General features: G+C 39.0%; 1 protein-coding gene across 1 annotated transcript in view; it reads left to right on the top strand.

Moving 5' to 3' along the window:
- Positions 1-10,396, top strand: part of PDE7A (phosphodiesterase 7A) — a 67,089-nt gene extending 56,693 nt beyond the window's left edge. The window contains 5 exon segments of the mRNA XM_042464715.1: positions 1,017-1,108; positions 1,567-1,711; positions 5,085-5,181; positions 6,549-6,629; positions 8,679-10,396. Coding sequence (XP_042320649.1) covers positions 1,017-1,108; positions 1,567-1,711; positions 5,085-5,181; positions 6,549-6,629; positions 8,679-8,881 — 618 coding nt within the window. The 3' untranslated portion in view covers positions 8,882-10,396.
- The last annotated feature ends 3,987 nt before the right edge of the window (positions 10,397-14,383 follow it).

The raw sequence follows: 14,383 nt of genomic DNA, 5'->3' as shown, positions 1-14,383 counted from the left end.
GCCAGCCACCCTGAAGGGCAGGAGCTCCTGCAAGAGCACGCAGGGCCAGGGCAAAGCGAGGCAGGCGGCGAAAAAGCCGCAGCAGCAATGGCGGCGGCGGCGGCTGCAGAACAGCCGCAGTTGTTGCGGCGGCTGCCATCTCAACCCGGGGCAAAGAGCCAAACCGGGCCGTGACCGTGCCAAGTGGCCAAAAATCGGGTTTGTCACGGCCCCAGGGGGGTTATGGCAACCCTAGTTGTGATTCATGATTTGTAGTAGGAGAATGGTTTAAGAGCTGACCCCCCCCCCTCTGTTTTAGCTGTTTACAATATATAATACAATTTACTTAAAATCCAAATACAATAGAGTCTAAAAGATCAAACAGTGGTTAAGCAGTAGCAGATGCATAACAAATCAAGTTTTCCTAATGCCCAACTACTAGCATACCTCTTTCCTACCTAAAAACAGGCACAGAAGAGGCTGCTTAATATTTCGTGACTCTTTCCTGAATAACTTGCTGGTCTTATGTGCTGTGACAGCATGGCACAAAGAATGGCCTTCACAGCAGACTAAAGGTTTTGGCCACATGCAGGAGGGGGAGAGTGGAGGTTCATAGGAATTCTGATCCCCAAATATTTAGGGCATTAAAGGTTGAAGCCAGAAGCTAGATGTGGTCTGGTAATGAGTGAAGCAAATGTGGAATATATGGAATACGATCTAAATTGGCCATGTCATTTGTACCCTTGAATACTGAAGCAATTGTTTCTGGAACATCTTGAATGGTAGGCCCATATTACAGCTTGAAGTGACATGTGTAAGAATAACAGGAGTGAGATGTGTTTTTGAGGAAAGGACACAGTTGGCGTACAAGATTATTATGGTCACTGTCCTTATTTAGGAATAGCAAGTTTGGGTTGTGGTCCACCAGCCTGTTTAGTGAAGAAACATTAACACAATTAGTTGTTCATTCAAGAAAACAAGGTCAGGATTTTAGGGATGCTTGATATCAGTAATAACTTTTTAAAATTTATTTTCAGAATACCTCAGTATTAGAAAATCACCATTGGAGATCAGCAGTGGGGTTGTTGAGAGAGTCTGGATTATTTGCACATATGTCACTAGAAAACAGGTAAATATGTGTGTTTTGCTGTCCAGCAGGCTTTCTCTGCGCAGTTCTGTATACATGGCAGAATAAGTATTTCAGCATGGTATGTCAATGAATATTAAGGCTTTCCCAGTAATATATTTATTGCAGTTTTGCTTGAAGACATAGCAAAAGTGTAACAGATTGAAATATAACATTGTATAGTTGACTGGGTATGGCTGTAAAATATGCAATTTAAATATACATTACAATACATTAAAATATTTGCACTATAAGGTTAAATTCTTGCACTATTGGATTGAGACTTCCTCTTTCTAAGAATCATCAGCTAATAAAACTATACAGATTTCATCAGGATTACAAATTTAGAATTTCTGTTGACTTGAACTTTGTGTAAATGATTCAGAGACATCACACTGTTGTTCCAGTATCACTGACTATACTACATTTCTCTGTCTCTTGTTTTCTGTCCCCATTTTCAGGCAGCTAATGGAAAGCCAGATAGGAGCGCTGATTCTTGCCACTGATATAAGTCGGCAGAATGAGTATCTTTCTCTCTTCCGCACTCATTTGGACAAGGAGGACTTATGCTTAGAACAGGAGAGTCATCGTCATCTTGTACTTCAGGTAAATTTTCTGATTACTTACCATGTATAAGTAATAAGTCGACCTCATGCATAAATCAAGGTTAGGTTTTGGGTCAAATAATGGATTTTACCATGACCTGTGGATAGATCGAGGTTAAAACTTGGAGACTCCTTTGGTGTGGATGTGTGCATATGGCAAGAGAGACTCTCATTGAGGCTTTTTGCTTCATTATTTCAGTTTTTGTTTCAGCCGGGCGGGAGGGGGACTCTTTAACAAATAGCAATATCAATCAATCAATCAATCAATCAATCACCCAGGCTCTACTACTTGGCTCCAGAAAGAAAGAAACTCCTCTCCACACCTTATGGGGAAATCTGAAAGACCTGCTATCTCATTCCCATAGTGACCAGTAAATAAGTCGACCTGGGATTTTGGGATCAATTTTTGAGCATAAATTTTTAGACTTATAGATGAGTATATATGGTACTTGAAAATTACTAGAATTGACATTAATGGTCTGCTGTAAAATAGCTTTTGACTTCCACACATGAACTTGAAGAAGCCTAGTTGTGTTCTCTAGATGTAATTCTTATAAAAACACAGTTTGCCGGTACTGAAAACTAAGGTCTTCCATTTGATTACGGAACAGGTGCAACACAGTGGTAAAAAGTTCCCCTATTCCTGTGTTGGCGAACCTGTGGCACGCGTGCCCTCTCTGGCGTGCAACGTTGTGTCTGAGAGCACATAGCAAGGGAGGCCCGGTTCAGGGAGCTGGAGGTGGCCACAGCAAGTAGGGGCCAGTCCATCTTGTTGCCGCAGCCCGGTTATCCTGCGGAAAATTGAGCCATGACAAAGAAGGACGGTGTGCGGCCCTTCTGGTTGGAAGCCCTGCTTCCTCTGGCTGGAACTCCTGCCACTGCACCGGGTGATACCAAACCCTGGTACACCACTGGTCTACATAAGTCGGAAATGACTTGAAGGCATACAATCACCACCACCACCACCACCGAGTTCCCTGGAGTTCAGCAGGGCTGACTTTTCAGGTGACTGGTGCCACGCAAACTGGCTTTCCTTTCCTGTAGAGGCATATAGTTACCAACAGGAAGGTGTCTGGAGTTGTCCCGAGCTGGTTCCCTGAGGCACAGTCCCCTGGGGAATGCCATTTCCTCCTCCTCCTCCTCCCCCCAGAGCCTGGAAAGGTTGTGTAGTGGTGGTGTTGTACTCTGAGGTATGTTGAATTGGGTTAGTTTCCCCCCTGAAGACCCCTTTCATGTTGGCTGCCAGGGTTGTGACTGACATGTGGCAAGGAATGTTGCCTTCTTTATCTCAAACACATTTTTACCTGCTGAATTGGTTTTCTGAGCTCTCTCTTAGGCTTCATCCACAAAACAGAAATGATCCTGTTTGACACCACTTTAACTCCATGGCTCCCTGCTATAGGATTCTGGGAACTGTAGTTTTGTGAGGAGTAATGAGGCCATCCATACTGCAGAAATAATCCAGTTTGACACTAGTTTAATTGCTGTGGCTCCATGCTATGGGATTTAGGGATTTGTTGTTAGTTGTGGCACAAGAGGTTTCTGCAGAGAAGGCTAAATACCTCACTAAACTGCATATCCCTTAATTCCAAAGCATTGAGCCATGGCATTTAAAGCAGTGTCAAACTGCATTAAGTCTCCAGTGCAGTTGTGGCTACATTCTTGCCAAGATATGCTTTTATACTTTCTCTCAAGTTTCCATGTAGTGCAATATAATTGCAGAGGAGACTCACAAGTCTGCGGATAAGGAGGGCCAAGTGTAATGCAGTTGTTACATTACATTCATTTTATTGTCAAAGTCCTGTTTCTAGTTTTCATTCCTAGTCTTGATTGTCACTTATATTGTTCTCTCCTTAACAAAAGGTTTCTATAAGGAAGCACAAATTATAAATTATCTCTTTTTCTTACAAATTATCTCTATTTCTTCTTATTGTTGCTTGCCCCTTTTAAAAGGGGCTCTTCTTATATCAGTATGGTAAATCGCTTCAATTTACTGCTTTCCTTAAAGCTAAAAATAAAAGTCGTTGGCAAGGCTAGTACCAATATTGGAATGCACAAACATTGCCTGGCTGCTCTGCAGCTTGTGGTTCCCTTAAATTATACCACCTCTGTAATAGGTGAAACAAGAGAGAGAGAACCACCAGTGAGCCCCCTCCGAACCCCAAAACCTCATGCTTCACCAGTGTGAGTACAACACCCTGAACCACCTGGTTAGGGTGAAATGAAGTGTGATGAGTGATAAGTGAGGGTAACCACCTCACAATATTGTTTGCGTTGCTGTCCCAGCCGGAAGTCAATGGCGGTTTGACAAAAGTTTATCCGCTGACACTGTTCCGCTGCCGCTCTGGGAGGATGGTAGGTGGGGGGGAACGGCTTTATAGGGCCGCCTCCGCCCATGTTGCTTTGCAACCTCTTGGGAGGGTGGTATAGGAGCGCTGCCTCAGAGAGACGCTTCCTCCCACATTACTCCACCACCGCTCTGGGAGGATGGTAGGTGGGGGGGGGGGACAGCTTTATAGGGCCACTTGTGCCCGTGTTGCTCTGCCACCGCTTTGGAGGTTGGTATAGGAGCGCTGCCTAAGGGAGACACCTCTGCCCGTGTTACTCCGCCGCTGCTCTCACATTAAATTTATTTTATTGACTCAATAAATTTAATTGAGATGGACAATTGGGTTTAGGCTATTAAATAGATTTAAGAAATATTAATACACTCGTCTCTCCGCATTTGCGGTTTTGACTTTTGCAGATTTGATTATTCATGGATTTTATTAATATCTTATTCTCTAGGAATCTCTAGGTCCTCCAGCGCAACTCTATGGTAAACTTTAATCAAAAGTAACCCTGAAGGACCTAGAGATTCCTTGAGAGAACACTCCACTAGGCATTTGTAGTTCCTCCAGCGTAATTCAGTGGTCAATGTCTGGCCGATGTTGACTTCAAAGTTGCACTGGAGGACCTAGAGATTCCTAGAGAGGTGTTCTCTCAGGTAAAAACATAGTGTTTTTGTTATTTGCAGTTTTTCTACATCCACAGAAATGTGCCCCTAACCCCAGCGAATGTGGAGAGATAAGTGTATTTTTAAAATATTCCAATATTGCACTAAACTTCTTGAAGAGATTAACTTCTGTTTGACTCCAGCTTGAATAGGAGAATCCCATTCAGGTACTCACATGTTTAGTTGAATTTAGCAGACATTTACAAATACCTGTAATTAATTGTGTGGAGTTTTGTAGTCTGGCTTGTCACTCATTCTTACTTATCTGCTATGTAATCTAAAAGGTTTAAAAAGTAATATTTCATGCTATATATTGCAAGGAAAGTGTTATATGTTGTCTTGCCAAATATTATCAATGACCTTTTTTTCTTTTTGCTAGATGGCATTGAAATGTGCTGATATTTGCAACCCCTGCCGGACTTGGGAACTAAGCAAGCAGTGGAGTGAGAAAGTAACAGAAGAGTTCTTTCACCAAGGCAAGTAGTGAAAAATGAAGTTAGTTCTCCATGAAATATGAACTAAAAATTAAAAATGTATTGTAGATGATCTTAGCTGTTACAAAGAGCGGAATGGCTTGCAAATGCTCCTATCAAACTCTGGAATGTTTCTTGAAATCATTATTACTAGAAAGATTACAACTTACCAGAAGATTTGATTTTTCTGCTTCAGTTTTCCTAGATAAAAATCAGTTTTGTATTAACAGCATCAAAAATAACAACAAAGCTGCATGACGTAATTACTTTGCCACTGTGTTTTCCATAAATGATTTAAGCTGCCTGTCAGGTTGAGAAACTAGACTTGCAGTGCAATTCCTATTCTTTGTCCCACAGTTGACAGTACAGTATGTCTAAAACTTTTATACCTCTTAGGATCTTCACTATATTGGCTATTTTCTAAACTATCAAGGGCATTGTTAGCAGTTTTCTACAGCCATTTATCATAGCAACCCTTGGGGATAACAACTTGCCTTTTTTACATTTGATAATTTAAATTGCTAGAAGATATTTGCTTCATGTCTTCTTACTTTCCTCAATTTGACATTGTCTCTTTCTAAATTCATTGATACATTTTAGCAATAAAGGCTTTAAGGCAGGGTGGAAAATTTGTGACCCTCTAAAGTTTGTTGTATTGCAGCTCCCATTGTCTCTCACCATTTCCTAGGTAGCTAAGGCTGATGGGAGTCACAGTCAAGCATCATTTAGAGGGCAACACATTTTCCACTTCTGCTTTAAGACAAGAGATGGGATATTCAGTTCTATAGTTTGCTTGTACTTGTGTTTTATATCCCCTTCCCTTAAGTTCAGCTGTTTGCAAGATATCCTTACATACTGTATTATTCCAGTAATGCTATTGGCTATGTCCTGTTTCCTATAATACAGGTATGCTTCAGTTAATAAAGTAGATGTGTTTCTTACAGAAAATGGGGTACCAGAGACAGAAATAACTTGGAAAGGATAGAAATGGATATGCTTCTATACCAGAAAAGAATAGCAATTCCATGTTTCAGGAAATTTTTATACTATATCCATTAGACAATTAGAAGCTCATTTTCAAATGATAGAAATACAAATATTCCAGATTTATTGAACAACTGAAGTTGCAAGTTTCAATGCTGTTGTATATTTTAATCTTTGATTATAATTGTATCTTTATTATTTTTTGGAACCCACCTTGATCTGAAGGGAGAGCCGGGCTAAAAATAAATAGTAGTAGTAGTAGTAGTAGTAGTAATAATAATAATAATAATAATAATTATTATTATTATTATTATTATATTAATGATAAGCTACTTTTATCAGGGTTTTTTGAATGGTTGAGAATTAAAACAGTATTTTTTTTGTAGGAGACGTTGAGAAAAAATATGGCTTGGGTGTGAGTCCACTGTGTGATCGACAGACAGAAACCATTGCAAACATCCAGATTGGTAACTACAGCTCTAAAAATGTTTACAGTTTTTGTTAATGTATCATTTAGAGAAGATAAAGTATGTGATCACTTCTAAATCTTTTGGGGACTTTTTTAAGCATTTAAGGATGTTTGGATGCAGTTCCTATCAATTTTTTATCTTTTAGTATCTATAAAATAGATATTATGTAGTCCCTGGCCAAATCAGAGCTGTTTTCTCATCTAGCATTTGTATTTCTTTGCCTAGAATGGTTGATGAGGGTTCTACAGGTTACTGTGACTTGACTTGAACAGGGAGACACATTTTTACCACAAATACTTTATTTTTAAGTTGTATACAGGAAGGGTTTTTTTTTTTTTTTTGTGCAAATCAAAACTGTTAAGTTAGGCAACACTGCCTCTTAATGGTTTGAACATGAAAAGTATGCTTCAGGTTCACATGCTGTATTGGCCATTTACTTCAGTCCATTCCTGCACATCTGGTTTGAAGTAACTATAATTTGTTGTGATGTAGAAATAAGACACATTTTTATTACATTGATTCCAGTCAGAACTGGAAACGCACTTTAAAAAACATACCATAGTTGGAAACAAACTGCTTATCAAGTCATGACAATTAGTCTATTTGTACATCACAGCAAATTATGCTTTCTTCAAAACAGACTGTGCTGGGAGGGATTGACGTGTGTATTACAATAGTTTTTAGCTATTTGAAGCAAAACGAATAATAAAAGAATGATGGACCAAAACACACTGTGGCAATAATGTAGTTTGAGAGCAGTTTAATTGCCCTGGCTCAATGCTAGGGAATCCTGGGAATTATAGTTGATTGTGATACCAGACCTTTCTGAAAGAGAAGGCTAAATATTTCACAAAACTACAATTTCCAGCATTCCCTAGCATTGAGCCAGAGCAGTTAAAGTGGTCTCAAACTGGATTATTTCTGCAGTGTGGATGCAGCCTATCTTAGGGGCGAAATAGTCTGGCAGAAGGGGCAGCTTGATTGGGCCTGCAGCAACCACACGCAGTGGCCCCAATCCACCTTGAAGTTTCCCAAAAAAGGAGCAACAAATAGCCGCTCCTTTTTCAGGCTACAAAAAGGTGGCTTTTCCGCCAGCACCACGGCCAGAAGCCAGCTTCATGAAGCTCTGGCGATGTGTAAATGCTGCGTTGCCAGAACATCATAAAGACGTCCCCCTGTAAATGGCTGGGTGGCTTCTGGCAGCTTGGGCGCATGTGGTGTGTAAATGCCGCACTCCTATGTCATCTAGAAGGAGGCACAAAGGGGCGGTCCGTCTCACCCTTCAGCCTCCTGGTCAGTATTTTTCCAATTTTCCGATTCCCTCATACAAAATAATTTTCTCAAGGGAATATTCTTACTCACTTGATTCATAATTTCATTGCCACATTTCAATCCATCTTTTTCAATCCTAAATATTTATGTTTCCAATGTTAGTGGCAGAGTGATATCATAGATTCTTTATCTGATGGTTTTAAAATAGTTCTTTAAAAGAAACTACAAGTTAGTTTTTAATAGAATATAAAAACATTGGTCTACTTCATTATAAATTTTTGTGTCCTGCTGTTGTGTACCTTCAAGTAGTTTCTGAGTTATGGCAACCCTAAGGTTGCTGTAACCTATCATGGAGTTACCTTGGCAAGCTACCTCTGAGGTTGGGAAAGTGATATATCCAAGATCACCCACTGGGTTTCCATGGCTGATCAGGGATTTGAACCCTGGTCTCCAGAGTCATAATCCCAACATTCAAATCACTACACCATTTTTCTGTCTGCTCTTCTGAATTGTGAGATCTTAATGGCTAACACCCTTCTGATTACCAGTTTGTGATAGACAACAACTTAAGACACAATTTCTTTTTAATAACTTACATTTATATTAAAATTCATATTATCATGTTTGTCTTGAAAATGTATACATTTACATAAATGTTCAGGGAAGTATACAAAAGATTAAAAACTAATTATAACTTCAATATTGAAAAGTAAAGCTTCAGGTACCTATTTTTTCCTTTGTTGTTCTAACTCCAAGGTATTTTTCCCTCTTTAGGTTTTATTACCTATTTGGTGGAACCATTGTTTGCAGAGTGGGCCCGTTTTTCGAACACCAAGCTGTCTCAAACAATGCTTGGTCATTTAGGACTGAATAAAGCTAGTTGGAAAGGAGTACAGAGAGAGCAATCCAGCAGTGGTGATGATACTGATCCTGCATTTGAGGAAATGGACTCTGATATAGTACCTCAGGAACACTGACTATCCTGACCCCAGGATCCATTCAACAAACTGCCTCTTGCCTGACATCTGCAGAGCAAGGTTTGAGGATACATTTTGTCTGACTGCCAAGGTTTCAGTATAACCAATGCCAGCATTATTTATTTTCAAGGTTTCCCTTTGATATATCATTTGAACTCAATTTTCAACTACAAGACCTGAACATAGCAATATGCATATGCCTCTCAGTTGGCTTCTGCATGGAACCTTGAATATGCAAATGAGAGAAGTGAACCTTGACTGGGGAAAATGTACAAGATATATTGTTATGTGCCACATTGTTTTATTTTTATTTGTTTTTAGAGGAAGTTTGAAATAAGGCCTTCAAGTCACCACATGACATGGATGATTCCATTCTCTAGGAATTTCTTAAGACTCCATTCAATCCCTGTCCAAAATGTGGAAATGTGAAGTGCCCATACTTGGCTGCCTTGGGCAAGAACTGATGTTTACAAATGTACTTTGAAACTATAGACTCTAAACTAACTTTTCTGCATGGCTGTGGAAGGAACCACTAACTCAAAACGATCAAATCTGAATCTGCAGCTTATTTTCTTCTTAGCAAGAAATCATCTAATGTAAAGCACAGCCAAACTTTACTCCAGTGCAGAAGGGAATGCAATTTTAGCAGGCAGAAATACTGAATTTTGGGGGAAGTGGGTTGGGTTGGGAAGAGAGGAAGTGTCCCAATTGTGTTAAGATTCTGCAGTGGAAACATTTGCATGTTGTTTTCACTATTGTACACTTGAACTGCACATGCAAGTAAAAAAAAAAGGTGGAATGACTATGAACACCAGAAACAGCTCAGGGTATTTGCCGATTGAAAATAAAGTGGGATGGGAAGTGTGTCCTTCAGAACAAGGGTACAAATGCCCCTTTCGCTGCAGTGTGTGTGTGTGTATGTGTGGCTGTGTGAGTGAATATTTGGGGGGAGGGGGGAAGGGGATGATGGGACAGATTTGAAAGACAATTTTCTTTTAATTTATTCTTTTTTAGAATGTGACATTTTCATGAGCAGCCACGGGGGGGAACTAACAGGTTGCTACAGCTGCCTTAAACTATGCACAAAGCTAAGTGACCAAATTTTGTGTTGATTGAAAAAGTGCATTGTTTACTTATTCCTCCCTCTACTGAAATGTTACCCATTATGGGTTTTTTGATGTGAAAAGGAGAAATGTTTTTAAGGACAAATTTTAAGGACTAATTTTTAATCTTCAAGCATTCCTTTTTTTTGTAATTTTTTTTAAACATTGTTTTAAGTACTGTAAGCACAACTGTAATCTATTTTGAGAAACTGGTGCTTTCTTTTTGTTCACTTGTATTTTCCTTGTTCTTACTGTAAAGACTGTTTATTCCATTCTGTTTACAGTTTGCAACAGCCATTTTTGGGAGAGAGCTTCAGTGTAAAGCCATTTGTTGAAGGCTTTGCCATACTCATTTTAATGTGCCTGTTGCTGTTAACTTTTGATTAATAATAATAAACAACTTTTCACATTATCTCTTGAGCCTTGCCTTAGACACACAATAGTTGGAACCACTTTGGTAATAAACACCCTCCCTGTAGCTCCTTTGAGTCTTTCTTGACCACATTTTTACAATGCTTCAACCTCACTTTCATAGTAAATGTGTGTGTGTATATGTGCCTTCAAGTTGCCTGTCAACTTATGGCAAGCCCATGAATTTTATAGGGTTATCTTAGTCAAGAAACACTTAGAGATAGTTTTGCCAGTTCCTTCCTCTGAAATATAGCCTACATCACCTGGTATTTCTTGGTAGTCTCCCATTCAAGTACTAACCAGGGTGATCCTGCATAGTTCAAAATCATCTGGGATATGTTACCTTTAGGGTACTCAATAGAAATATTTCAGTGGGTTGTATTCAGTTTCATCCATGAAACCGGATAACCTTTCATCCTGTAGCTCTATGTTTTCCGGAGCAAATGCAGGGGTATGTCAGTGATGAGTACAAGATAATCTCCTGTTGCATAAATTAGAGTTCTTGTGTGATGTTAGATACAACCGAATGCCTTTTCTATTCTTCTCTACCATATTTAAAAATCTAAAACACCAGACAACTTCTTGAAGTCAGCTATACTCTTTCTCCTTCTCCAGATGTGAGGAAACAGACCTTAGTAAGGTCACCAGTTTCAATTCTGGTGATAAGAACTTTCTTGCATTCAGGTCACTGTAGCATAACAGGGCAAAATCCTTAAGGGCTCTGAGCTATAACAGACAAAAAGAAGATGGTTGAGCTTTTGAGTATGTGGGCCCAAATTTAACCCCCATCTTTATTTTGATTTGAAAAAATTTGCCCTTGTATACCTTAACAGCCGGGAAATATTATACACAAATGTGAGACAGAAGGACAAAGGCATTTCTGGTAATCAGTTTTCCTTGTGTGATTCCTGTAGTTGACCAACTAATGTAACCCACCATCCATCTAAATTAGGTAGCATAAGCCCACTTGCTTCCAAATTGTCTGTGACTGCTCAGGTTGGTATGTGGAACAGGTGGGATACAAAGGCACATGAAAGGGTGTTAAGGTGCAATATATCACAGTTGTGCATGTCATCAAAATGAACCTTGCTGAATTCTTAATACATCTCGCTGTGGGGAAATGTTTCTCCTGTTACAGGGAAAGTAACAAATACTTGATTCACATTTCTGGTACTGTACTGCCACACTATAATGTGTAAATCTGTCCAGGTTGACCTAAAATAGGGTATCATGTTCAGCCTTATCAGCTGATGAAGCTGGTAGCATGGCAGCTAGCTTTGTAGTCTTGTGCCTTGAATCTAAATGTGCTCTGTGAATGGAAAAGCAAATAGACAATGTTTCTAACATCTTTACCTTGCCTCAGTCTTTCCATACTCTAATATATTTCCAGGGCAGAATTTTAGAGTGTGTAGGAAGGTAGAAGAATCGTCTCCCTACAGTCTGCCAGTCAAAACATCCCAGGCAAAATTCTGCTTGCATGAATATCAGCTTTCAGTATATGCTTCTTTGCACCAGTACAAGGCAAGTTTTAACTTGCCAGTCTTAAAACAGCAAAATAAGGCTCAAGTATGGCTTTGTTGGCCTTTGGTAGAAAGGCTGTGGTATTTGTTATCCCAACCAAAAATGAATTTGATGCAGCATCACTTACTTCACAATAAAGCCTTGAAATTCATTAAAGTACCACGATAGGTTCATTAGAGTAAATGCCATGTTAAGCTCTGTTTTGCTTTACCATATGTTGAATGCTGTATCTTAGTATAGCAAGCAAAATTATTGATCTTTTTATCTTCATACCCCTTTTGAAGTACATCATTCATCATAAGCCTTGACCCAAAGAGATAACTGGGCATTGAAATTACCACTCAATTAGCTAATAACACAGGCCTGCAATGAAAAACTCACACACACACCCCAGTATTGGAGCTGTTTTTAATGTATTTTTAAGTGCTGAATTTGAAAAACACAGTAACAAATGTCATACTGCACAGTTCTCTCAGTTTGATATTAATAATTCAGTTGTTACTCAGCTTTAAGTGAGGATGGTGATGTTCCAGTGTGATTTCATAGTGTTTAAAATGGATTAATAATAATAATAATAATAATAATAATTTATTTATATACCACCTTTCCAAGAAGATCAAAGCGGTTTACAAAATTACATAAAAATACGTAATACATAAACGATTTACATAAGCAAATAAATAACATACCTAAACAGTACATAACGTATACAAAGTATGTATAACTAAAATACACCCATCATTAAACATTAAACAAAATTACACAAACAAAGTAATATTAAATAAATTCAAATTACAAACATAACATACTACCAAGATTAAAAAATATGAATACAAAATACAGTACATAATAACATAATCAACTAACAATAATCAACTCTACCCTAGGGAGAAAAAATGTTAACAAGTACATAAAATACATAAATACATTATGTATTATTATGCATTTACATAAGCAAATGCATAATAATACATAACCTATACAAACTAAAATCCCATCCCTCATCCCTTGACTAAAATATAATCATTAAACATTAAACATAAAAATAGAGGTATTTTCCCTTCTCTCAGTCTGGATTCTAGGAGCCTTCTGGCCTCAGCTTCTCTTGCCTCCTCAGTCTCTTCTGCTTGCAGGTTTTATAGCAGAGCAGAAGGGTGGGGCTGGTGGTAAGTGCTGGTCTCAGAGCCTTCCGGCCTCAGCTTCTCTTGCCTCTTGTTTCATATCAGCAAATCGAAATGTTTTGACGATCTAATAGACTTTAACCCCTTTCTTACTCTTTGCACAATCATTTCATTTAGTCACATATAACATAGAAACATCAAAGCAGGTTGTGAAAAAAAGTGTACACGATGGAGCAAATCTGAGGTCATTTTTGGATTTCATAGAATCATAAAATCAGAGTTGGAAGAGACCGCAAGGGCCACCCAGTCCAACCCCCCTGCCATGCAGGAACTCTAAATCAAAGCATCCCCGACAGATGACCATCCAACCTCTGTTTAAAACCTCCAAGGAAGGAGACCCCACTACACTCTGAGGGAGTGTGTTCCACCGTTGAACAGCCCTTACTGTCAGGAGGTTCCTCCTAATGTTGAGGTGGAATCTCTTTTCCTGTAGCTTGCATCTATTGTTCTGGGTCCTGTTCTCTGGAGCAGCAGAAAACAAGCTTGCTCCCTCCTCAATATGACATCCCTTCAAATATTTAAACAGAGCTACAGGCTAAACATCCCCAGCTCTCTAAGTCGTTCCTCATAGGGCATGGTTTCCACACCCTTCACCATTTTAGTCGCCCTCCTTTGGACACACCAGTTTCTCAACATCCTTTTTGAATTGTGGTGCCCAGAACTGGACACAGTATTCCAGGTGAGGCCTGACCAAAACAGAATATAGTGGCACGATCACTTCTCTTGATCTAGACACTATACTTTTATTGATGCAGCCTAAAATTGCATTGGCCTTTTTAGCTGCCTCATCACACTGTTGACTCATGTTCAACTTGTGGTCTACTTGGACTCCTAGATCCCTTTCACATGTAGTCTCCTTGTGATGATTTAGAATGCCGAATCCCTTTAAATCCAGCACATCTTAAAAATGCTTTATCACCCTCAATTGTGTAGGTGTGTAATAAGGTAGGATAATTTTAGGCAGGCTAAATATGAGAACTCTTAGCTAACGTTGAGGTACCTAAAGTGACCATCACCCAATTGTTTTGGAAAGCTGATCCATTCTCCTCGCATTAATAATCACTAAGCACATGTGCTTCCAGAAGCTAAGTAGCTAGGAAAGAATGCCATCATGATCACTTATTGCTGCTTAATCTATAGTCTTAGTTATATATTAAATATGAACAGTGGTAATCAACAACTAATTCTTCTTAAGTAGCTGCAACAGATAAATCTGATCCATTGTACATTAAGAATTATGTTGCAATGTTATTCTAAGAAAAATCATCATGAAGAATGCAGTTACA

The sequence above is a fragment of the Sceloporus undulatus genome, chromosome 4, assembly GCF_019175285.1.
Source record: "Sceloporus undulatus isolate JIND9_A2432 ecotype Alabama chromosome 4, SceUnd_v1.1, whole genome shotgun sequence".
Classification (NCBI taxonomy): domain Eukaryota; kingdom Metazoa; phylum Chordata; class Lepidosauria; order Squamata; family Phrynosomatidae; genus Sceloporus; species Sceloporus undulatus.
This window is presented reverse-complemented; position numbering and strand designations above follow the sequence as displayed.